Source organism: Anolis sagrei, chromosome 2 (assembly GCF_037176765.1).
Source record: "Anolis sagrei isolate rAnoSag1 chromosome 2, rAnoSag1.mat, whole genome shotgun sequence".
Classification (NCBI taxonomy): domain Eukaryota; kingdom Metazoa; phylum Chordata; class Lepidosauria; order Squamata; family Dactyloidae; genus Anolis; species Anolis sagrei.
This window is the reverse complement of record NC_090022.1, coordinates 27,239,291-27,266,014: the sequence shown is the minus strand read 5'-3', so window position 1 is coordinate 27,266,014 and position 26,724 is coordinate 27,239,291. Positions and strand designations below refer to the sequence as shown.

The 26,724-nt window shown below is 41.6% G+C and overlaps 1 protein-coding gene across 1 annotated transcript in view; it reads right to left on the bottom strand.

Annotated features, from left to right (window-relative positions):
* The window catches only part of IL17RC (interleukin 17 receptor C), a 46,937-nt gene extending 32,717 nt beyond the window's left edge, over nt 1-14,220 (bottom strand). Inside the window, exons 1-5 of the mRNA XM_060766531.2 lie at nt 13,742-14,220; nt 7,121-7,142; nt 3,538-3,693; nt 1,807-1,881; nt 1,593-1,705 (exon numbers count right to left, since the gene is read on the bottom strand). Of these exons, the coding sequence (XP_060622514.2) occupies nt 1,593-1,705; nt 1,807-1,881; nt 3,538-3,693; nt 7,121-7,142; nt 13,742-13,834 (459 nt within the window). The 5' untranslated portion in view covers nt 13,835-14,220. The remainder of the gene's footprint in view (nt 1-1,592; nt 1,706-1,806; nt 1,882-3,537; nt 3,694-7,120; nt 7,143-13,741) is intronic.
* Nucleotides 14,221-26,724: the final 12,504 nt, after the last annotated feature.

Below are 26,724 nucleotides of genomic sequence, written 5' to 3'. Positions count from 1 at the left end.
GGATCCTGGTCTCCAATGCTCACACAACTAGATCATGCTGGCTCTAAAGCTGAGGCAAAGGAATGTCTATTGAACGTTTGAATTGCTCTGGATTTGTTTCGTTTATGAAGAATAGGCTAGAATTATTTAAGTAATCCATGCTGTTATAGGTGCTACTCACTTGCCTGCTCCCTGTAGACCAAATTAATACCATCATTCAGGTGGAGCAGCCAATAGGCGGGACAGATGAGCCTCTTCCCAACTCAGGTCACTGGTCATTGGTTTTGAACAAGAACACTCAAGGTATGGTTGGGAGAACAGGGTTCAGATCCCCACTTGGCCATGAGAACCCATCGAGGGATCTTCGGCTGGTCACATTTAGCTCAAGGCAATGCCCAGCCTCTTTGGAAGACATTTTGCCAGGAGGAGGAGGAGGAGGGGGAGAAAGGGAGGAGGAGGAAGAAGAGAAGTAGAAGGAGCAGGAGGAAAAAAGAAAGGGGAGAAGGAGCAGGAAAAGGAGGAAGAGGGGGAGGCACAGGAGGAGAAAGAGGAGCAGCAGGAAGAGATGCAGAAGGAGGAGGAAAAGGAGACCAGAACTGTTGGAAATAGCAAACTTCTACAAGCCTCCTATACTGGTTGTTATGTATATAATTCAGTTTGCTTACTATATTGTATATGTATCTATTGGTATGCAGTTTTCCTTAACTCTATGTTGTTTGAGGTTGTGGGAGGGACTGCAGACCATGTCATCAGATCTGGGACTATTCAGATTGAGACTCCATTTTAGAAGTCTGTGATGTTTAGTTTTGTATAGTCAGTTGTGTTTGGGTTGTGTTCAGTTTGCATTAAGAAAGTAAGACAGAGAAGAGACTGCCTCAGAATGCCTTAGAGAACTTTCTGTTTAAACTTTCAACTGATAAGCAATGTATTTGTATGCTGAATACAGGAAGTTTGTAAGAAAACCAACTATGTTATTTTTAACAAAGACTACTTATTTTTGTCTCTTGAGAGCATGATTTAAAACCAAATATATTTCATGGGAGAGTAGGTGTTTTTTGGGCAACTGAAATAACACTTTGGGAGATCTGCATTGGCATAATCTTTGTTCCTAACAGTTCAAAGAGATAACCAGATATATCAGTCTAACAACTGAGAAACCTAATTTGCCTTGCATGAATATTAATGGATATCAAAGAGAAGATTGACTCAAATGAGTTTTTAGCTCTTCTCAGGAAGATCATACTTTACAAAAGGTTATGATTTTCCAAATGATTGTGAATGCCAATTAGTCTCCATATGGTCACACTTCCAAAAGGCTGTGGAGATTCGGGTTTTCAAAAAGGTTATGATCTCAAAGGTCATCCTTTCCCAAAAAGAACATCATAAATAGTAAGAAGGCCATAGGGCTTTGAGTACCAGCAGTTGGTCTTCTGCTGGACTGTGCTTTGATAAGGAGAAGCTCTGGAGGCGGCAGATAAAAGCAGTCATATGGCAAGAGATGAGGTGAAACATAAGCAAGGTACAACAATGTGTTCACTATATGCTTCTTATTTAGCATCTATCTTTGTTTGTATATTTTTTATTCCTCAAGGTTCATGCAAAAAGATACTTACCTGAGTGTTATTGTACCAGTCACGTTGACCAAGGGGAATGAAGACTTCTACCTCGGCACAGTGGGAGGAAGGGTATGTCTCGGCTGCAAGTAAAACATGGGTTCGCAGGAATTCTGGAAACAGAGAGATCAAGCAAGAGCACAAGTCAACAGGGCAGGAGGAGGGCTTCAATTGGTAAACAAGAGCTTCTGTGGACAGGTCTTTTCCAGCTCACCCTCCGTTTTCCCATTATGTTTTTTGAGATGTGTGCTGGTCATGGAAGCTCCTCCATCTAGTTGTGCAGGTGACTCTACAAGGAAATGAAAGAAACATGTCACTGAGATGTTAAACTATTATTTCTATGATAATATTTGCTTTGTTGCCTCCTAAGACATACTCATAGAATGGCCACAAAGTACAAAAGGGCTGAAGCTAATAGAAAGGCCAACACAAACAAAATATCTAAGCCAGCCAGCACTCAAAGTGCCATTCAGATGTTTCATTTGGGGGTTTACATAACATATTGTTTGCATGCCTTGTTTTAGAGGACTGCTAACTGCTGCTGAAGAAAATGGAGTAACAGAATTGAAAAAAAAGACCGAGCAAAGGGAGCAGAGTTAAAACTTAGGATAATATTTTTGAAAGAGAATTATGTTGCTCATTGCTTTTAAAGGCAACATTTTACTGTCTTGTTCCTATCAATATGTTACCCATTCTATTCTTAAAGAAAAATCTCCTACAAAATAGATGGAAAAATGACAAAAGGCATGCTGCCTAGGAAGATATGTGGCATAATCCAACATGCCATGCAAGACGGGAAGGTGCCTCCCATTACTGCAGACCACTGGATCATGTTATGGTCCACATTGTGTATACACATCACTTAATAGAGATATCATGAATTTGAAAAGGTTTTCTTTGGCTCTCAATTATAGCTTACAAGAGCATTTCTCAACCTGGGGGTCAGGACCCCTGGGGGGGGTCAGTGGGGGGGGGGTCAAAGGTGTCACCAAAGACCATCAGAAAACACATTATTTTCTGTTGTTCATAAGGGTTCTGTGTGGGAAGTTTGGCCCAATTCTATCCTTGGTGGGGTTCAGAATATTATTTGATTGTAAGTGAACTATAAATCCCAGCAACTACAACTCCCAAATGTCAGGGCCTATTTTCCCCAAACTCCACCAGTGTTCACATTTGGGCATATTGAGTATTTGTGCCAAGTTTGGTCCAGTGAATGAAAATACATCCTGCAGATCAGACATTTACATAACGATTCATAACAGTAGCAAAATTACAGTTACGAAGTAGCAACGAAAATAATGTTATGGCATTGGCTGGGGGTCACCACAACATGAAGAACTGTGTTAAGGGGTCACGGCATTAGGAAGGTTGAGAAAAACTGATCTAGTGTTTGTTCACAATCTCCCATTCAAGTACTAACCAGGGTTGGCCCTGCTTAGCTCCCAAGATCTGTGTCAAAGGTCATCAAGATTTGCATTCCAACAGTAGCCAGAACCAGAACAGAGGAAAATGGAGCCAAAGCGGGCATGGCTTGAAGACTAGGCAAGCTTGGCAAAGATCTGCATGTGGCATTTATGCCATAAATCCTACTGTAGACCAATAAGCTTGGCCTGTAGTGGCAGGAAGGGTGCATCTGCACTGAAGAATTAACATAGGTTGATGTCACTTTAAATGCTGTGGCACAATGCTATAGAATACTGGGATTTGTAGTCTGATAAGGCCCTAGCACTCCTTGGCAGAGAAGACTAGAGATTTTGTAAAACCACAACTGCTATGATGTCATAGCGTTGAACTGTAGAAGGAAAAGTCATGCCAAGCTACAATAATTCTATAGTATAGATGCTCCCATATTGCAGCCAAGATTCAAACAAAAGTCATGGGAGAGGTGGCAAAAGCAGAGCAAGGGGAAGCTTTCAAGCACCGACTCCAGTGTCATCTTTCTCACCCAGGAGGCCAAGGCGTAGCGTCACCTGCACACAAGGGATACAGTCCCAACGTTCCTGGCACCGAAGTTTGTTCCTCATCATCATCTCAGTCAGCACCAAGACAGGACCCGTTTCGGGATCTGGCACCGTCTCCCCAGCTATGCACAGCACATCCTCTTATGAGAGGCGAAAGAGAGAAAAACATACAGTTACCCTAGGGATCTTTTTGTCTTACGGCTGGCTTTATGGAACTGACCAAAGCACTAGCATATAGGGTGCGTCTGCACTGTAGAACTGATGCAGTTTGACGCCATTGTCATTGCCATGGCTGTATGCTATAGAATCCTGGGAATCATAGTTTGGAAAGGCACAAGCACGCTTTGGCTAAAAATACCTTGTGAAACTACAACTCCCAGGATTCCACAACATTGAGCTACGATAGTTACAGTGGTGTCAAACTGCATTAACTCTACAGCGTAGATGCACTTCTAGTGTAGATTGTAGCGATCGCTAGTTGTTTTAGAAATCTCTATCTATAATCATGCACACTTGTGTAGATATGGATTGCTAAATTGAAGCAGTTATATTATCTATATTGAGAATAGTTTTACAGCTATTTCCATCTCCACTAAAAACAACTCTATAAAGCTAATTAATTTAACTGGCAACCTAGGCGGTATCCAAACTACAGAATCAAAGCAGTTCAGCACCAGAAATCTAGGATTTGTAGCTTTGTGAGGTATTTACCTTTTGTGACAGCACGAGTGGCGCCACCTGTGTGTAGAATTTTAAAGTGCAAAGGTTTAAACTGTATAACATGCCCAAGCTTGCCTAGTTTGTAAATGTGTAGTTGGATTGATTGGTTATTTATAACAGTCAATCAATGTTGTTTGCACCAGTTATATTGCTTCCTCAGCTCAATTGCTTGGCTCCGCCTCTTCCTGGAGGGGGGCAGAGCTTTTCCTTTTCCATTCTACCATCAAACTTTCTATCAGATAGACGTGAGAAAGAGACTTGGCTCTAAAGCCCTTAATTAAGTTACCTCTCATCACCAATTCTAAGGTTTTTACCCTTGGGACTGATATATTTCATACCCAGATCGCACTGGACAACATTGAGGAGACCCAAGCGCCTTCAAACTGGTCCTGTGGCACCAGAGGAAGGCTTCATGTCTTCAAATATAGGCTATTTGGATTGGGGCTGTGAATGTTCAGGCATTTGCAGCCATTGAGAAAGAGGGAACCTTGAAAAGCTTCTCAGCTGCGAAATCTCCTTGGACCCAAGACAACCAGAGACTGTAACGTATATTTTCCTTTACCCCTTTGAAACTTCCAGCTTATTGCCTTAAAGGGATAACTATTTGAGGACAATAAAACCTATTTTGAGTTATCTACAGTGTTTTGGTCCTTGGGAGTTCCAGTTCTTTAAAGGAAGGCAAGAAGCAATCCCCTGGGCAGGCATGTAGCCGGGGGGGGGGGGGGGCTCGGGGGGCTTCAGCCCCCCCCCCCCCGAAATTCTCATGGTGGTTCGCGAAAAGGCCTTACTGGTGCATTATTTAAACTGTTATGTTTATTAATATCATGATTTGATCACCATTCTCAATATATCCCATATGTATGGGGGTATTGGGGTAATGATACAAAAGGTTTGCTAGGCTAGACCCTCTTTCACTCAGACTCAGCCCCCCCCCCGAAACTCAGCCCCCCCCGAAACCCCCCTGAAAAATTTTTAGCCCCCCCCCCCCCCCGAAACGAAATCCTGGCTACGGGCCAGCCCCTGGGGGAAAGATGTCGCTTTCACTAAGAGTTATAGCCTTCAGGTGCGATGGCATACCTTTCTCTGACAGAATGCTTGAGTGCTGCAACAAACTACAAATCCCAGGATTCCATCTGATGGAGTAATGGCAGTGAAAGTAGTGTGAAACTGCTATGATTCTGCAGTGTGAATGGTCTCTTAGGCTCCATCTATAATGCAGTTTGAAGCTATTATATGCTCAATGTCACTGCATTATATGAGTCCACACCATGTATGGGCCAACTTGGGCCCTCCAGGTGTTTTGGACTTCAACTTCCACAATCCCTCAGAGCCTCAGGCCCTTTCCTTTTTTTTTCTCCTCAGCTGCTTAAGTTGAGGCTGTTAGGAATTGTGGGAGTTGAAGTCCAAAACACCTGGAGGGCCCAAGTTTTCCCAGGCCTGGTCTACACTGACCACACAATGCAGTTTCAGACTATTATATGGCAGTGTAGATGGGAACATAGTCAACATCAAGCTATCCTAGAATACCTTACATTACAAACAAAGAAACATTGGACTCCAATCCTCCAGATTCCCATTGACCATGCAAGATAGGAAATACAGGGTTTTGTAGACCAAAAAAGAAACTTTCTAATCCTCTGCAAATGGGATGGTTTACCGTCATATATTGTTGTTGGGTAATAAATCCCATTAAGCTGAGAAAGAACAAGGATGCCTGAAAGGGATGATGGATGATACTATTATTTTGTCACATCAGAAAGCCCCAACGCATAAACAATATAATCCCTTGGGAACGCCCTGCTATTATTGATTATCTTTTTTTGGCCCATCCTTTTGAACCTGTTACCCCACTTTTCATTTCTCATCATTGGTTACCCATCACTTTGTGGATTCAGTACAAGTTTCAGTACAACCCTATCTTTCTGCCCATATTTATTTTTAACAAGCTGCTTGATATCTAGAGGCTAGGGTCCCATCTACTCTATAATGCAGTTTGAAATGGCTTTTTTTTCGTCAGGAGCGACTTGAAAGATTGCCTCATGAAGACATGTGTTAGACAAGAGCTTGTTTGCAAACATCAGGACTGTATTTGCCGACTATATTTCAAGTCTTCTGGTGTGAGAGAATTGGCCGTCTGCAAGGTCGTTGCCTGGATGTTGTGATATTTTACCATCCTTGTGGGATGCTTCTCTCATGTCCCTACATGGGAAGCTGGAGCTGACAGAGGGAGCTCATCCGCGCTCTCCTCAGATTCGAACCTACGACCTATTGGTCAGCAGTCCTGCTGGCACAAAGGTTTAACCCATTGCACCACTGGGGGCTCCTAAAATGGCATGTATGGTTGGTATAGATAGGGCCTATGTTCCATTTGAACTGCACTGAACTGCATTACGTAAGAACACTGACCATTTAATGCTGTTTCAAACTGCATTATATGGCAGTGAAGATGGAGCCAAAGCTGGTCTGAAGGCACGGGATAGGAAGATGAAACCTAAAATGTCACCCAAGAGAAGTTTTTTTTTCTTTTGTGCCCGTCCTTATTTTCAATTCTTCTCTCTTTTCCCTGAATCCAGGGAAGTGTCAGAGAGATCTGTGACTCCTTTTGGTGTCACTTAATTTTTTGCAGGGATCACACATGGATCTGTTTATTATTGTTGAAAGGCAAAGCTATTTACCCTATGGTGTAGTTTGTTAAAAAGTAAACAATCCTGCAAAATAATCCTGTCTGACTGGATTGACCTTCAAACTGGATTGAAGGCATGCCAAGTACATGGCACACTTTATTTAATTGCAGGTATAGCCATGAGATTATAACTATTGAATGAAAACAAAACAGAAAACACGTACCCAGCAGCCGGCAGCTCAGGCCCTGTAGAAAGACAAAGAAGGTTTAAGCGCAAGTAACATTTCTCTCCTTTTCCATCACAATCCCCCGGTGGCACAGTGGGTTAAACCCTTGTGCCGGCAGGACTGCTGACCAACAGGTCAAATTTGAATTCAAGGAGAATGCAGATGAGCTTCCTCTGTCAGCTCCAGCTCTCCATCTGGGGACATGAGAGAAGCCTCCCACAAAGATGGTAAAATATCAAACATCCGGGCATCCTCTGGGGAACATCCTTGCAGACAGCCAATTTTCTCACATCAGAAGCGACTTGCAGTTTCTCAAGTCGCTCCTGACATGAAAAAACAAACAAAAACAAACCATCCCCCTTTTCAACACACCAAAACAGGTTGGGATTGAAGAAACAAACACTGTCTCTAATTGCCCTAATTGTGTGTCTCTGGTTCCTTACATGAAACAAATATGTGCCCGAAACAATACACATCACCAATACTAATCAAGGCAACCAATTGCAACATTCATACTTGCCTCAAACAGACAAGACTTCTTTCTCCCACCCTGGATATTATTCCACAGATATCTAAACCTCACTTTCCTAGTTTCCAACAGACCTCACAACCTCTGAGGATACCTGCCATAGATGTGGGCAAAACATCAGGAGAGAATGCTTCTGGAACATGGCTGTACAGCCCAGAAAACTCACAGCAACCCAATACATATCTCCCCTTTTTTAAAAAAAAAATCTTGGAAGTTACTTTTTAGAATGAAAACCCATAATCCTACAGCCAAGACCTTCTGGAACCCATGTCTTTTCCACACTGCATAATTATAGCAGTTTGATACCACTTCATCTATCTAGGGGTGCATCTGTAGAAATAAGGCAAGTTGACACCAGTTTAACTGCTATGGCACAATGCAATGGAATGGTTGGAGTTGGAGTTTTACAAGGTTTCTAACTTTTTTTGGTAAAGAGTGCTGGTGCCTCACCAAAATATACCTTTCATGATTCCATAGCATTGAGGCATGGCATTTAAAGTGGCATCAAACTGCATTCATTTTAAAGTGTCAATGCAATTTTAAACCATTACTATCTGTTCCTCGCAAAATGTCTTCCTACCAGGAGCTTGTGGAACAATAGTGGTGATATATTAGGAGGAGGAAGAGCCCCCAGTAGCTGCTGAACTTGCTGACCGAAAGATCGGCAATTCGAATCCGGGGAGCAGAGTGAGCTCCCGCTGCTAGCCCCTTCTTCTGCCAACCTAGCAGTTCGAAAACATTCAAATGTGAGTAGATCAATAGGTACCACTTTGGTGGGAAGGTAACGGCACTCCAGTCAGTCATGCTGGCCACATGACCTTGGAGGTGTCTATGGACAATGCTGGCTTTCCAGCTTAGAAATGTAGATGAGCACCACCCCCCAGAGTCAGACACAACTAGACTTAATGTCTAGTCGTGTCTGACTTTACCTTTGCCTTTAGTAATTGTTTTATTATTGTCATTGTCATTATTTGCATACCGCTTTTATTCTTAACAGAGACTCATGGCAGCAAACAGTATTCTTTAGGGCACATAAGCCCTTTGACTCCTCAAGAGGTGTGGCTTTTCCTGGCATCTGGGAAAGTGCTAATAAAAAGTCATCTAATTGATTTCTGTGAATTCAGAACGGTTATGTGAAATCTAACTCAAAAGAAGTCACCTCCAAGTGGGTGGAAAGGGCAGCTGCCCTGTTTGCTCAATCTGATTCGCTCCTTCTCTTAGCTTGGCACTGCCACCACCACACTGTAATTGGGAGGGACTGGCATTTGCTGTCTCCTTGGTCACAAAAATTCCAGGGTATAAACAGCAGCTGAAGAGACCTTGCTATGATAATCTGTGCGGCTGGTGTGGCCTCCTCAACCTCTCTTAGCATCCACACTCCTCCCTTTCCACAGCAGCATCCATTTACACTTTGGAAGTAATGCAGTTTGACACTAGTTTAACAGCAGTGGTTCAGTGGAAGTTGAGGTTTTGCAAGGTATGTAGCCCTTGCTGCCACAAAAAGTGCTGCTGCCAAAAGAAACTACAATTCTTAGGATTCCGTAGCATTGAGGCATCTATATAAATAAAAATGCAATGTCTGTTTGTGGGATTAACATAACTCAATAACCACAGGACGAATTGCCGCCAAATTTGGCCACAAGACACCTACTAACCCAAGGAGTGACCATCACTCAAAAAAATTGATTTTGTCATTTGGGAGTTGTAGTTGCTGGGATTTATAGTTCACCTACAATCAAAGAGTATTCTGAACTCCACCAATGATGGAATTAAACCAAACTTGGCACAAAGAACTCCCCTGACCAACAGAAAATACTGGAAGGGTTTGGTGGACATTAACCTTGAGTTTGGGAGTTGTAGTTCACCTACATCCAGAGAGTACTGTGGACTCAAACAATGATGGATCTGGACCAAACTTGGCATGAGTATTCCATATCTCCAAATATGAACACAGATGGGAGTTTGGGGGAAATAAACCTTGACATGTGGGAGTTGTAGTTGCTGGGATTTATAGTTAACCTACAATCAAAGAACCTTCTGAACTCCACCAATGATGGAATTGAATCAAACTTGGCACACAGAACTCCCTTGACCAACAGAAAATACTGGAAGGGTTTGGTGGGCATTGACCTTGAGTTTGGGAGTTGTAGTTCACCTCCTTCCAGAGAGCACTGTGGACTCAAACAATGATAGATCTGGACCAAACTTGGCACAAGTATTCCATATCTCCAAATATGAACACAGATGGAGTTTGGGGAAAATAAACCTTATATTTGGGAGTTGTAGTTACTGGGATTTATAGTTCACCTACAATCAAAGAGCATTCTGAACCCCACGAACAACAGAATTGGGGCAAACTTCCCACACAAACCCCCATGACCAACAGAAAATACTTAAGGCCATCCAATCCAACTCCCTTCACCAGGGCAAGAAAACGTAATCAAAGCCCTCCTGACAAAGAGCCATCCAGCCATAGATATAGATAGATATATATGATTCACACACATATAGTATCATAGATTTGAAAGGGACAAATTATAGAAGGACATTGATATGTTGCCTGTTCCAGAATAGGCAAACCAGGCACTCTCCACATCAACACTGACAAAGAAATAGCAAGAAATACTGTTTACCCAAAAGTATAAAGAAATTACATATATTAGAAACCAACACTTTCTCATTACTTTATTTTCCAGATCACCAGACTGGGCCACAGCAACGCGTGGCAGGGAACGGCTAGTGACTATTAAAGTGGTGTCGAACTGCAGTAATTCTACAGTGTAAATACACCCTTCAGCACCAAAGGGAGTAAGTTGAGAAAGTGGGAGGAAGAGAAAGAAAAGCAGCTGAAAGGTGAAATGGTACAGGATTTATCTCTGTCAAATTGAGATAATTAGAATGTATAGAACTGTAGTTGAAACAATTAACTCATGCAGATGCTGAAGTCCAAAAAGTGAAATTTTCAAGCAATGTGCAATGTCAATGTTGCATATGTGGTTTACACATCTGGAACACCAGGCATGGCCTTTCTTACCTTAGCATGCCTAATTTTGTTGGAAATTGCAACCTACTCCAAGCCTCCACTAGTAATTTGTTTGTATATAATCCTGTTGCTTACTGCTTTGTGTGTATGTTCTGTATGCAGCTTATTTTGCTCTCTGTTTCTTGAGAGAGTTGTGGGAGTGGCTGCAGACCACATAGTCTGATCTGAGACTGCTCAGATCACAGATTTCTTAGACTTCGGGACTGCTCGGAACACCACATGCCTGCTGTTGATTATAAGAAAGAAGCCCTGTGCCATCTGCACACAGAGATTATCTCAAATATGTCTGTAACTAGACTGATAAGCTATGTACCCATGTTATGCTGAACAAATGAAGTTGCAAGTAAACCAAATATGTTATTTTATCAAAGCCTACTTCATTTTTGTCTCTTGAGTAAATGATATAAAACAAGTTGTTTTATGGGAGAGTAGAGCAGCGGGTTGAACTGCTGAACTTGCTGACAGGGGTGCTTTGATCCAGTGAATGAAAATACATCTTGCATATCATATATTTACATTAGGAATCATAACATAGCAAGATGACAGTTTTGAAGTAGCAGTGAAAATAATTGTATGGATGGGGGTCACCACAACATGAGGATCTGTATTAAGGGGTCGCAGCATTAGGAAGGTTGAGAAACACTGTCCTACACACACTCCCCACATTTGATAATGCTAAGTAGAATCTGCAGTACTTTAATTTTCGAGCACTTATTAAAGGATTTGAGAAAATATTACTTTTTTATTATTCACACATAGGCTGAGCAGAAGCAGTATAAAACATTGCTATGGTAACCTTTCTCCATTGTCTGGCAAGGGAATTCAAGCAGTAGTTGCTTCATACAGAGGAGGGAAAAACACTTAACTTCTTGAGTTCCATTGGAAAGAATTGGTAAAGTCCAAAAGTCCAGTTGGTCTTCCGTTGCTTTTTAAGTATCCTTTATACCACAGCCAATCAAGTGTGGCTCTCCAGACAAAGACTGCAATACCAACTGCCCCAATTTAGAAAGGATGTTGATGATTAACCTTCAAAGGTCTGGAGACCGATGAATCCCTGTCAGGAGCAGCTTTGAGAGCTGCAGAAGAGGAGGTTAAGAGGACCTCTGAGGATGCCTGCCACAAATGCAGGCAAAACGTCAGGAGATAATGCTTCTAGAACATGACTATACAGCCCAAAACACTGACAACAACCCAGTGATTCGAGCCATGAAAGCCTTCGACAATACATTAAGAGGAGACCTGATAGCCATGTTTAGATACGTGAAATGCAATATTCCTGCTTCTGAATGCAATATTCCTGCTTCTTGGCAGGGGGTTGGACTGGATGGCCCATGAGGTCTCTTCCAACTCTATGATTCTATGATTCTATGATTCTATGAAAAGATTTCATAAGGAAGAGGGAGCAGGCTTGTGTTCTGCTGCCCTGGAGACTAGGACTCAGAGCAATGGGTTCAAATTGCAGGAAAGGAGATTCCACCTGAGCATTAGGAAGAACTTCCTGACCGTACGAGCTGTTCAGCTACTTTGAATCTCCTTTGGGAGAGATAAAGCGGGGGTATAAATATAACAACAACAACAGTAGAACTCTGCCTCAGAGTGTGGTGGAAGCTCCTTCCTTTGAGCCCTTTAAACAAAGGTTGGATGGCCATCTGTCAAGGTTGCTTTGATTGTGCTTTTCCTGCATGGCAGGGGGTCAAACTAAAGGCCTCTGTGGTTTCTTCCAACTCTATTATTCTATGAATCCACCATTCTGCTGTCCCACTTTTTCAGTTTCTCAAAAACGTTCCAGATTTCCTCCTATTTTCCCCTTTTGTCTTCAGCTTAACCTCAATTTCTGCAAACTGAATGCAAAGTGCAAAAGCAAGAGGAGGAGAAACTTTGGAGCAGAAACTTGCCCTTTCCCTATAAATTCAGGCAAAAGCCAACTGCTGCAGCTTCTCCCAGGTTGTCTGTTCTGTGAAAATCAGTTATTTGCCTTCAATTTTGGAAAAGGCATATCCTTTGGAAAAAAGATAACCTTTGAGATCATAACCTTTTGGAAAACCAGAATCTCCAAAGCCTTTTGGAAGCATGACCTTTTGGAGATTAATTGGCATTCACTACCATTTGGAAAAATAATACCCTTTTTGTAAAGTATGATCTTCCTGAGAGGAGCTAAAAACTCATTTGAGTGAATCTTCTGTTTAGTGGTATTCCTCCACTAGTTTCATGCAAGGCAAATTTTCTCAGTTGTCAGACTGATATACCTGGTTATCTCTCTGAACTGTTAGCAACAAAGATGATGCCATTGCATGAAATATATATTAGATCTTCAGAAGTGTTATTTCAGTTACCCAAAAACATCTACTCTCCCATAAAATATATTTGGTTTTAAATCATACGCTCAAGAGACAAAATAAGTAATATTAATTAAAAATAATCTAGTTGGTTTACTTACAAACTTCATGTTTTCTGCATACAGGTACATAGCTTATCAGTTGAAAGTTTAAACAGTAAGTTCTCTAAGGCATTCTGTTGCAATCTCTTCTCTGTCTTTTGTCTAATGCAGACTGAACACAACCTATACACAACACTGACTTGTAAACTGGAGTCTCAATCTGAATAGTCCCAGATCTGATCACATGGTCCGCAGTCCCTCCCACAGCCTCAAACAACATAAAGTTAAGGAAAACTGCATACCATTACACACATATACAATATAGTGAGCAATCTGAATTATATACATAACAAATAACTAGTATAGGAGGCTTGTAAAAGGTTGCTGTTTCCAACATTCAACTCATTTCCAATTATAGGTAATCCTAAAGTGAACCTGTCATGGGATTTTCTTAGCAGGGTTTGTCCTGATAAAAATATGAGTTGTCCAAGGCTTTCACGGCCAAAAGCAGACTATAAACATAGATTCAAACCATCAGATCAATAAAGCAGCATAGAGAGAGAGAGAAAGCAGAAAAGGGAATTGTCTGATTGGAGCCCACAGAACAGATGGTTTGGCAGTGGAAAGAGAACCTGCCTCCTATTTCCATGGCAAGACTGGTGTACTTACATCAGAGCAGCTGACGGTGTCCAGAAAACCTTCAGGCTGAAGGGCAGCAGATGGTGGGTACAGGAGAACCAAGGCCAAAGCCAGTTTCCACATCTCTGGGATCCTTACGGATCTAAGTCGTGGCTCTACTCCATCATAAAACAGTCATTGCAATGACCAAAACACTTCCCTTTCCATCTCAGAAACAGTAGAGTAACTCAGAACCAGTCTGAAAAGCCCGGCTGGCAAGGAACTTGTATTATGTTTCCTTGTTTCACTGCTCTGGGGAGCTGGGACCTTTCCAACAATCTCCCAAACTGAAGACTGTTCAGCTGGAAAGCTCAGCATCCAACCTGATGGAGGGACTACCAGATTTCTTTCCCAAAGGATAGGAAGAAGCCTTCTAAGATGGGAGCATTAAACAGAACTAACCATGTGCCGGCCTCTGCTCTTAGTCAATATTCCTCCACCCTTTTTGTGCTATTAGCAAAATGACTGCGTCAAAGAGGAGTAAAGGTAGAAGCGAGGAGGGCGTAGCAGGAACTGGAAGTTGGCCTTTGGAGGTGGAACTGCCTGGGCCGGAGGCCAAAAATCCAGATTAAGGGAAGCCCACAAGGCAGACTACAATTCACTATTGGCAAGTTTAACTCCTGAAAATTTTCCTTAAGGCCAACTGAGAAAAATTGATTTTCACATCATTTCCCAGCACTGAGTGTTAGCAGAGGGCATTTGTTGTGCATTTACCATTTACAGGGCTTTGTCACTTGTTTACCTATTGCAACACTTCTACAGTTGTTAATATATTTATAGCTCAAGTGGACTCCGCCTCAAAACTTTCAAGTTTTGGTGACAGCCAAGTCAACATAAGGGACTAAGAAAAGTATTTTCGAAGATTTCATGGCCAGAATCACTGGTTTGTTGTAGGTTTTTCAGGCTGTATGGCCATGTTCTAGAAGCATTCTCTCCTGACATTTTGCCTGCATCTATGACAGGTATCCTCAGAGATTGTGAGGTCCCAGTTTCCAACAGAGCTCACAACTGCTGAGGATGCCTTCCATAGATGTGGGTGAAACATCAGGAGAGAATGCTTCTAGAACATGGCCATACGGCCTGAAAAACCCACGACTAAGGAAAGGTTGCAAGAATCCAGTGTCAAAATACAGGTGACTTCGCTCAGAAATGATCTCTTGAAGGAGATTACACAGTCAATGATTGATCAAAATGTAGCAGTGGGCAACCCTGGGGAAAAAATATACATTTATTAATATATATATTTTAAGTACACTTTTAAATTTTTTAACAACTGTATTATGGAAATTACATTTTAATCAAGTTTAAATACAAATCGTTGGTTTGATTGCTTCCCCTCCCTCCCCCTCCCAAAATCTACACACACGTTCATGCCTCTTCGAATTCCACAGCACCGCTGGTCACAACTGACTTCCAGTTAGAGCACTCAAGAGCAAGGGCTTCCCAGTTCTCGGTTTCTATGCCACAGTTTTTAAGGTTGGCTTTGAGCCCATCTTTAAATCTCTTTTCCTGCCCACCAGATCCTGGTACCAAATCCCAGCAAAGATTAAGGACCCAATGTATATATTACCTCCAGTGCTGTGGAAAGCGTGTTTTATGTAACCAGTTCTTAGAGAAAATGACTGGGGGCAGGGGGAGTACCATTGTTATCGTGTCCCATTTGTGAATTTGGCTGCCCACAGTATAAATATAATGCTGGGGAAAATGGTGTGATTCAACGTGCTCTTCTCATGAAATTTGGTTAATGATATTCTAATTTGAACTTGAACTCCGCAACCCTACATTAAGGTGGTTTTATGGAAATATTTCCCGTTTCACCAGATGCTACCTTGTGCAATCTTGTAGCAGAGTAGTATACTTTTCTTTTGCAAGGTGCTAACAGAAGATTTTTCTGAACAAATTGTGCTTTCTTTTCAAAACCAGAGGTAGAAAACTGTCATCTTAAGGTGTTTTTCTCCTGCACTTAAAGCAAGCAGTGGATATGGGGGGGGGGGGGGGAGGGGTCAACTGTAGCCATCATGATGGGTTGTAGCCCATCAAAGCCCTATGAATATGTTGAATTTTAAGGCCAATTCCACAGGCATTGAAGAAGAGGGGCTGACCAAGGGCAAGATGGATGGATGGCATCCTTGAAGTGACTGGACTGACCTTGAAGGAGCTGGGGTTGGTGACGGCCAACAGGGAGCTCTGGCGTGGGCTGGTCCATGAGGTCACGAAGAGTCGGAGATGACTGAACGAATGAACACATCTTCAGAAAGAACAATAGAAGTGCCTCTAGGATTTTTGTTAAGGGGAGATATTTTCAAGCTATAGGTTGTGTTGTTGAAGGCCAGAATCACTGGGTTGCTGCGGGTTTTCCAGGCTGTATGGCAATGTTCCAAAAGCATTTTCGCCCACTTGATGAACCAACCAGGCTCTTCATTATGAAGCAATTCCTGATAACAGAAGGCTTTTCACAACATTTGCACAGATTCCTCTATTACTCACTAGTTATAGATTCAAAGTCAGAAGCAACAGAGAACAACTATGCTCCATCTTCTGGTGGAAGTCTTTCCGGTATTTTAAGTTTGGGAATAGCATATTATTGATATTTTAAGATTGGGCACCGTATATTAGCCTGGACACAGCACATTATTTGAGAACACAGAAATATTGGACCACTCTAACAACCACCATGTCAGACTACACAGAGGAGCCATTGAAATCCACAAGCACGTGGACAATTTCAACAGAAAGGAGGATACCATGAACTGGCTTCCAATATTAAAAAAAACCTCTAAAATCAGGACAGTAAGTAAAGAACAACACTCAAAAACAGGGGAATTCCAAACAAGAAACAAACAAGGCCAACTCCCAACAAAGGATTCCCCCAGGCAGAAAGCAGCCAGATCTTGACACTGCAAGGCCATTCAATGCTAATCAAGGTGGCCAATTGCAACATTAGCACTTGCATCCAACAGACAAGACTTCTTTCTCCCACCCTGGACTTTCCACAGATATATAAACCCCACTTGCCCAGTTTACAACAGACCTCACAGCCTCTGAGGATGTGGGAGGGAATGCTACTAGTACATGGCCATATGGCCTGGAAAACTCACAGCAACCCAAACTATAGATTGTTTAATTTGTTGATGCAAAATGTATGGAAATGTGGACTAGATTGCTGTATGGTTTTCATTTTATTTCATAATTTTTGTCCACACAAACATCAACTTGACCCTCCCTTTAGAATGTTATTGACGCGGGTAATCTGCATTTGTTATTATAGAATAATTTAACTATAGAGTTAAAAATGGTGCCAATGAACAAATCCATATCTTAACTATGACAAATGGGCATCCAACCTGTTATTTAAAAAAAAAAAACTAAAGAAGGAGCCCAACAAACTTTGAAATTCTCCATTCTCATGTGTGCCACTATCCAAGGTACTCTATTTACTTATCAGAAAGTATACTATTGAACCTCCTTTCATGTTTTCTGAATTGGTTGTTTTGAATTCTGCTCTCTGAAGCAGCCAAAAATAAACCTTCCATCTGGCAACCCTTCAAATATTTTAAGATATTCTCATGCTACCTCTCAGTCTTCTCTTCTTACATTTTGTGCAATGACAGAAATTTAGATGATGTTGTTGGATGCCGTTGCACGGATTGTGAGACAGAAATTTAGAGGATGTTGTTGGATGCTGTTGCACAGATTGTGAGTGATATTGAAATATGATTAGGGCAATGTTATTCAGTCACTGGACAGGACAGAACTATGGAGGAGTCCCTATAGGATAGTTAGTGGACAGTTTTAGGGTTGGTATATGTGAATAAGCAGTATAAGCCGAAGCTTTACCACAGTATTTAAACCAAGATATATCCTGCAGTATAATAAAATGTCACTCAGGCTTGTGAAACAAGTAACAGTATCTTTACTTTAGTTCAAAACAGGGTAAAATATATACATCAGTCTCTTTGAATTCAGGCAGAGATCAGAGGAATAAAATAGTCCTTTTAGATCAGTGTTTCTCAACCTGGGGGTCGGGACCCCTGGAGGGGTCGCAAGGGGGTGTCAGAGGGGTCACCAAAGACCACAAGAAAATACAGTATTTTCTGTTGGTCATAGAGGTTCTGTGTGGGAAGTTTGGCCCAATTCAGTCATTGCCAGGGTTCAGAATGCTCTTTGATTGTAGGTGAACTACAATTCCCAAATGTCAAGGTCTATTTTCCTCAAATCCCATTAGTGTTTACATTGGGCATATTGAGAATTCATGCCAAGTTTGGTCCAGATCCATCATTGTTTGAGTTCACAGTGCTCTCTGTATATAGGTGAACTACAACTCCCAAAACTCAAGATCAATGCCCACCAAACCCTTCCAGTATTTTCTCCTGGTCATGGGAGTTCTGTGTGCCAAGTTTGATTAAATTCCATCGTTGGTGGAGTTCAGAATGCTCTGCATATGAATCCTGCATATCAGATATTTACATTACTATTCATAACAGCAGCAAAATGACAGTTATGAAGTAGCAATGGAACTAATTTTATGGTGGGGGGTCACCATGACATGAGGAAGCACATTAAGGGGTCGTGGCATTAGGAAGATTGAGAACCACCGTTTTAGATGGTCTAAAACTGCCTCAAGTCGCCAGAAGGCTGAGAGGGGTGGTATACAAATACAGTAAATAAATAAATAAATAAATAAATTTAAATTAAGCCTTGTGCCTTAAAATAGTTGGGAGCCAGCACTATCTCTTCACTGTCCAAAGTGAGAAAAATGGCAGAATGACAGTTAGAACCGTTGGTCTCAGCAGCTAGCCAAAGGCAGTGGCCAATCAGAACCCTGGCTCCTGGCCCAGCCAATCATCTGCTAACCCATTACATAATGATATCTCTTTTCAAATCCTAATAGACAGAACTATGGAGAAGTCCCTATAGCAGGCATGGCTAAACTTGGGCCCTCCAGGTGTTTTAGATTTCAACTCCCACAATTCCTAACAGCCGATTTGAAATTGTGGGAGTTGGTGGTTTAACTTTCAAATAGATCTTTCAAATAGATCCCTTTGGTGGTTTAACTTTCAAATAGACCTTTAGAATTACAGAGTGTATGACTTTATTAAATGACAGCGGAGGGATAGTACATAGTCCAGCTGTTGTCATGGGATGTTCTTTCTTTTCTATTGTAGACACTGATGTCGCATTTTAAAGGGGAGGAGGCTACATTTATGGACTACAGGAAGTACCGTGACTGGGCTTTGAAGTGATAACTGTAACTGATTACAGACCTAAAGTAATTTCAGAGCTCTATCACTTCAAAAGCCCATCTTCATGATCAGTTCACTTGGCAATGCTGCCCAGGGTGAGTCTGTTTATTTATATAAAGCTCAACTAATTTATAACTTAGCTCATATGGTGAAAGATAAGAGTTTATTAACTCAGCATTCAGGAGAGCTGTTTCCAACATCCGGCATGCTATTCATGCTTACTAAAGGAGAGTAATAAATACCATTTTAATCAAAAGACCGGATCTGATAACATGCTATGGAAAAAAGAGTCAGCCTCCAATAATAAAAGGATCGTCTTCGGCACCATCTGTTCAAGTCACCGCACCCAGGCTGGACTCATCTACAGCCTTCTTCACTATGAGAAATCACTTGTATATAGTAAAGAGAGAACTCAAGGTGCATCTACATCAGGCATGGGCAAACTTTGGCCCTCCAGGTGTTTGGACTTCAACACCCACAATTGTGGGAGTTGAAGTCCAAAACACCTGGAGATCTGAAGTTTGCCCATGCCTGTTCTACATTGGAGAATTAATGCAGTTCAACACCACTTTAATGCCATAGGAGCCCCCGGTGGTGCAGTGGGTTAACCCCCTGTGCCGGCAGGACTGAAGACTGACAGGTCGCAGGTTCGAATCCGGGGAGAGCGTGGATGAGCTCCCTCTGTCAGATGCAGCTCCTCATGCGGGGACATGCAAGAAGCCTCCCACAAAGATGGTAAAACATCAAAACATCCCAGCGTTCCTTGGGCAACGTTCTTGCAGACAGCCAATTCTCTCATATCAGAAGCGACTTGCAGTTTCTCAAGTCACTCCTGACACACACAAAACTGACATGGCTTAATTCTTGGGAATCATGGAAGTTGTAGTTTCACAAGGTTTTTTGGCTTCTCTGCCAAAGAGTGCTGGTGCCAAACCCCATCTTGCAGAATTCCATAGCATTAGGTCATGGCATTTAAGCAGTGTTAAACAGCATTAATTCTATAGTGTAGATGTCAGTATACTTTATATGTTAGTCGGTTTCAACAACAAAGAGAGATTGATGGGGGAAGATTCAGTCAGCCCCCAACTGATTACCTGTAATATGTTTTTTTTTTATTTACGTACTCATAAAAACAGTGAAACAAATCTGTATACATAGAATCATAGAATCCTAGAGTTGGAAGAGACTTCATGGGCCATCCAGTCCAACCCCCTGCCAAGAAGCAGGAAAATTGCATTCAAAGCACCCCCAACAGATGGCCATCCAGCCTCTGCTTAAAAGCCTCCAAAGAAGGAGCCTCCACCACACTCCGGGGCAGAGAGTTCCACAACGAAAGAGCACAACAATCCTATTTATCTCAACTATATCATAATCCAAAAGGAGACCCACACTTTCCACTGAAAAACAGGTAAGTTTATGTAGTTCAAAATTGTTCTTCATTTTCATAACCAAGCACGAATATTGTACAGACATTAGGTAGTATTGTATTGGTTCATGCATATATACATGCTTATATGCACTTTTATGAATGCATGGCATCGAAATGTGCCAATCTGTAACCCACCTTGAGTCACCGTACAGTTGAGAAAGGCGGGCTATAAATGTTGTAAATAAATAATAAATAAATCAAAAGGGTGGCAGCAAAAAAGCCAGTGCAATTTTGGACTGGATAAATAGTGTCCCTGGATCTAGACACTGGATCTAGTGTCTAGATCCAGGGAAGTCATGCTCTATTCTGCCTTGGTCAGACCACACCTAGAATCACACTGTGTCCAGTTCTGGGCACCACAATTGAAAGGAGATGTTGACAAGCTGGAAGGTGTCCAGAGGAGGGCAACTAAAATGATCAATGGTCTGGAGAACAAGCCCTATGAGGAGCGGCTTAAAGAGCTGGGCATGTTTATCCTGCAGAAGAGAAGGCTGAAAGGAAACATGATGAGGGCCATGTATCAAGAAGTGTGGGGAAGTCATATGGAGGAAGGAGCAGGGTTGTTTTCTACTGACCTGGAGACTAGGATGTGGAACAATGGCTGCAAACTACACTAAAGGAGATTCCACCTGAACATGAGGAAGAACTTCCTAACTGTGACAGCTGTTCAGCAGTGGAACTCTCTGCCCTGCCCTCCTTCTTTGGAAGCTTTTAAACAGAGGCTGGGTGACCACCTGTTGGAGGTGCTTTGAATGTGATTTTCCTGCTTCTTGGCAGGAAGTTGGACTGGATGGCCCACGAGGTCTCTTGCAACTCTGTGATTCTATGATGAAAATTAGTTTGACACCCCTGACCTATGGATTCTTAGAGAGAACATTTCTTAGATATTATAGATTTCCAAGTGTGATTCAGTGGTCAACTTCTGCAACTAAATGTGCTGCCAATGCCTAGAAAGTGTTCTCAGATAGATAGATAGATAGATAGATAGATAGATAGATAGAAAGATAGATAGATAGATAGATAGATAGATAGATAGGTAGGTAGGTAGATAGGTAGATAGGTAGATAGGTAGATAGGTAGATAGGTAGATAGGTAGATAGGTAGATAGGTAGATATAAAAATGCAATGTTCATTTGTGGGACTAACATAACTCAAAAACCACTGGACAAATTGACACCAAATTTGGACACAAGACACCTAACAACCCAATATATGTCCTTCACTCAAAAAAATAGATTTTGTCATTTGGGAGTTGTAGTTGCTGGGATTTATAGTTCACCTACAATCACAGAGCATTCTGAACCCCACAAATGATAGAATTGGGCCAAACCTCCCACACAGAACCCCCATGTGGGCCACAGCAACGCGACGGCTAGTCTATATAAATAAAAATGCAATGTTCATTTGTGGGATTAACATAACTCAAAAACCACTGGACAAATTGACACCAAATTTGGACACAAGACACCTAACAACCCAATGTATGTTCTTCACTCAAAAAATTGATTGTGTCATTTGGGAGTTGTAGTTGCTGGGATTTATAGTCCACCTACAATCAAAGAGCATTCTGAACACCACCAACAATGTAACTGAACCAAACTTGGCACACAGTTCTCCCATAACCAACAGAAAATACTGGAAGGGTTTGATGGGCAGTGTACTTTGGTTTTGGAATTGTCGTTCACCTACATCCAGAGATCACTGTGGACTCAAACAATGATGGATTTGGACCAAACTCTACAGGAATACTCAATATGCTGAAATGTGAACACTAGTGGAGTTTGGGGAAAATAGAATTTTGACATTTGGGAGTTGTAGTTGCTGGGATTTATAGTTCACCTAAAATCACAGAGCATTCTGAACCCCATCAATGAATTCGGCCAAACCTCCCATGTGGGCCACAGCAACGTGTGGCAGGGAACGGCTAGTGTGTGTGTGTGTGTGTATATATATATTATTAGCATATTCACATGTTTTCACTTTCTTGGGTGTCCTCTGCCCTAACTAACCACAGTGAATGCAGGGGCTGCCGTAGTGGCGTATGGGTTACCTGATTTATTTTAAAACCAGCTTGCATAGATCAATCCACTTCTTTAGATGCACTGATAAGAGTGTAATATCAAAAGCAGGAGTAGCACGTCTTTCCATCTCTGTCTTGCATGTGTCTGCTTGGTCTAAATCAAGAAAGGCTGCAGGTATCACCACACCCTTCAGTGTCATGAAACCAATATTGTTCAAAGTTCATCTCAGCCTAGAGCCAGACAGCTGCCAAAGATGTGACTAAGATGTTAGTCATGTATTCACCTTATTTATTTACAGTAAACTGCTCTATTCCAAAGGCCTAGTAAGTGTCCAGACTTTGAAATACAGACAAAGAGGTCTGTGCTGCTATATTTAAAAGACAAACACATTTTATTTGGTATGCCAGTGTAATACCGGGTGTGTTTACTTGCTCAGAATGCGAAGGAACCGCTAGGCTAACCTGGTCCCTGGAGCGATCGGAGCCAAATCTATCAGGACTGGACCCAGACCTCTGCCAACCCAGGACCAAGCAGCTTTTTTGTGTGCCAGAACCCCTAAACAGGGTCCCATCTGGGGTGCCAGGAATTTTTAGGGCATTTTTCATGCACATGAGAGCCATAGTTTTCCCAAGTATATACAGATATCCAAGCCAGGCTTCGTTGTATGTAGATCGAGGCATGAAGAAGGAAAAATACATAGAAATAATGCAATTCCATACTGGAGAAAGGGAAGCATGCAGAATAGGCTTTTTGGGGGGGACTTTGGAACAGAAAGGCAGGAAGGTTACACATTGCAAAGATGGGAACAGATAAGGAAAAACAACTTTAGAACATATGATTATTCAGCAGGTAAAGAGTTATTTTTAACAGCAGTCCTGGGAGACATAGTTTCTTAGGCTTGGAAAACATAGTCTTCAAAATCCCTGGATTGAGTTAGGTCCCAAAAGAGGCCAGAGAGTTTACTCTGAGACAGGGAGGGTGGCAGGAGAGAAATATAATAAGCAGAGAGAACTTAAACTATCAAAGGCTTTCTAATGGGAGAATCAGCTGTCCCAAAAGAGAAGAAAAGAGGAAACCCTGAATTGGAACAAGAAGAGGTACATGATGGCTGGGAAAGAAGCATTACAGCAAAGAAAGGCAAGAGATGCACAGAGTTCAGGGTAACCAATTTATTAAGGGATCATAAGCAGTCTGTAGCTAGTTTCCTGGTTGTCTGAACATGCACAGAGCCAAACAAGTACACTTTAAGTATCTGCAGCCTTTGGAACTCTCTGCTGCAGGAACAAAAAGAACAAATAATTTTGGCCAGAGAGGCTTCATGCAACACCAGGGAAATGGCTCTATTGTGGATTTTCTATGTACAGAAGTTTTACATAACACTGGCCAATACACATCAGCTCTGTGTCTGAATATAGTTGAGCTGCTGATTCCAAAAATGGCAGCATGATAACCATATCTAAGCAACTAGAGCTGATGCAGTCTACCCAATGCAGTTTTCTTAATCAGCACCCTGAATAGCCCGAAGCACAGGCCTAAAAACCAAGATACCAAGAAACAAATTATGAACAAATGCTAAAAATATCACAGTGATTACACTGCAGCTCTCAGCACCAGCAGGTTTAATTTAGCCTTGAATTGGATCCAGTTCACATCAACATTTTCATAATTAGAGGGGGCTGTGGTATGTAAAGAGTTGCTTGATTGGATAACGCCAAAAGGAGTAAACACCACAGATCAGGGTAGACAAATGTGGCTCTCCATATGTTGCTGAACTGCAACTCTTCTCATCACCAGCCATGCATGGAATTGCAGTCCATCAATAGTGGGGAACCATGTGTTACACCTCCTTGCTGTAAGCAGATCTTTTCTTTTTCCCATCATCTTAAATCATCTCTTCCTGGTGAGATAAGACAAGCCCCCACCCTAGGAGCCTTCAAGAAGGATTTAAAAACTTGGCTCTCCTGTTGTCTCCTTTGGAGAGTGAGCATATACTTCTTTCTTATTGTTCCTCCCATAATGTTGCCCTCATATTGCACTTCCCTCCACCTTTCTGAAGGCCTGTCTCCACATCTCATCCAGAGTTGTATCATTTTATGTCGTACATTTGGCCCGTCCATTGCATTTGATTTTTCATTTTGTTTTATTGTACTTTTATTGTTTTTACTTATTTTATTGTGAAGCTATTTTTTTATTCTGTATTTATTTTGCTGTAATGTATTACCGGGCTTTGCCTCATGTAAGCCACCCCGAGTCCCTTTTGGGGAGATGGTAGCGGGGTATAAATAAAGATTATTATTATTATTATTATTATTATTATTATTATCTTAAATGTGTTGCTGTTCACTGGAATCCTTTCACCCTCATAGCTGTAATTCCCCAAATATTGTGTAACGTGAGGAGAAATCAGGGAATTATTTTATTTATTTATTTGCAGTATTTATATTCCGCCCTTCTGAACCCAAAGGAGACTCAAGGCAGATCACAGAACACATATACAGCAAACATTAAATGCCAATTATACAATGACAAGACAGACAATAGATAGAGGTATATTGAGGCTTTTTTCTCATCATTCGGCATCTTTTGGAGGCCGTGCTCAGTTTCGGCCACAGGGGGATGCTATCACTCCATCTCCTTGCCAAAAAGCTTTCTTTGTTCGTAAACTTTTCCTCCAAAATGTCATACCTAAAATACCTCTCAGCTTAATGCGTTTCCTATTCATCTACTCACATTACTGTTCTCAATCCGCTAGGTGGGCAGGGAGCTTAACTGAAGGTTAGGAGCTCACCCTGAGCCAGCTTCAAACTGTAAACCTTTCACTTGGTAAGATTTATTGCAGCTGAAGCTGGTGATTAACCTGCTGTGCTAAAGCCAGCCCTAATGGACATTACATACGAGGGTTAAATGAAAAGTAATGCCTTCACCTTCGTAATTCCTCAACAGATGACAGTACTGGTATGTGGCAGGTACTGGCTTGTTCAGTAGACTCTCCTCTGCAGTTTCATTTTGGCATTGAACAGTTGTGTTGTTAAAGTGCAAAGTATGGAACCATGCGCAGACAATCGGTCAATGCGACTTAAGCAACGTGCAGTCATTGAATTCTTGACAGCAGAAGGTGTCACCCCAAAGGAGATTCATCAGAGAATGCAAGCTGTTTATGGTGATTGTGTTGATGTGAGTACTGTGCGTTGTTGGGTGAGTAAGTTTAAAGATATTGCGGTGGGACCATCTGACTTGCATGACAAACAAAGAGTTGGACGTCCTGTGACAACAACTACCGAGTTTCACAAGCAAAAGGTTGACAGATTGAGTCAGGATGATCATCATATCACTCAGAGAGAAATTTCAAGCATAATCGGCATTTCACAAGAACATGTGGGTCACATTATTGCTTTGCTTGGCTATCAGAAGATCTGTGCACGATGGGTACCCAAAATGAGAGAACAGTGAGACGCTGGTTGCAGAAACAGAATGTCAACTTCTTCCGTGACAGCTTCAGAAAACTTGTTCATTGTTGGCAGAAATGTATCCAACTGTCTGGTAATTATGTAGAAAAGTGAATAGTGGTAGTTAAAGAGCACATTCTAAGGATTATTTCTGCCTTTGATTTATTAAAATATTCCCAACCCAAGTAACGAAGGTGGAGGCATTACTTTTCATTCAGCCCTCGTAGCATTGTACCATGACAATTAAAGTGATGTCAAACTGCATTCATTCTACAGTGTAGAGTCAGCCAGCCCTGACATTTAGCTCCTCAGCCAGCATTGTTGTGACACAATACATCTACAAGTCCAGATTTTAAATAATTCATATAAGAAAAGCTGACACATTAAGCCATTAACCATTGGAATACTAATCATTAATATGCTCATGATTATGTTCTGTCCCATTTTGCACAAGGATTTGTACTTATTTTAACAGTATTTTAGAGAACAATTACTGGATGAAGCCTGCAAGTTATATTTAGCATTAAAGCACAGAACAATATTTGAACAATAATTGCTGATGCTGGGAAACCATGTTTTGTAAAAGATAACCAAACTTCAAATGATTGGCAGATGAATATTAGAATCGTGCTGTCCACATACGATGCATGACACTATGCTGCATGCCACAGATGTGATTTTAAACAGTCCATTTATTATCTTACTTCAAACAGAAAAACAAGAACAGGTGTGGGATTCATTTGATAAACCATATTTACCACACACCGCACAATAAGAACGCCTATCAAACTCCTTGGTGATATGTTTGCTTTGTTTGGACAGGTCAATTTGAAGA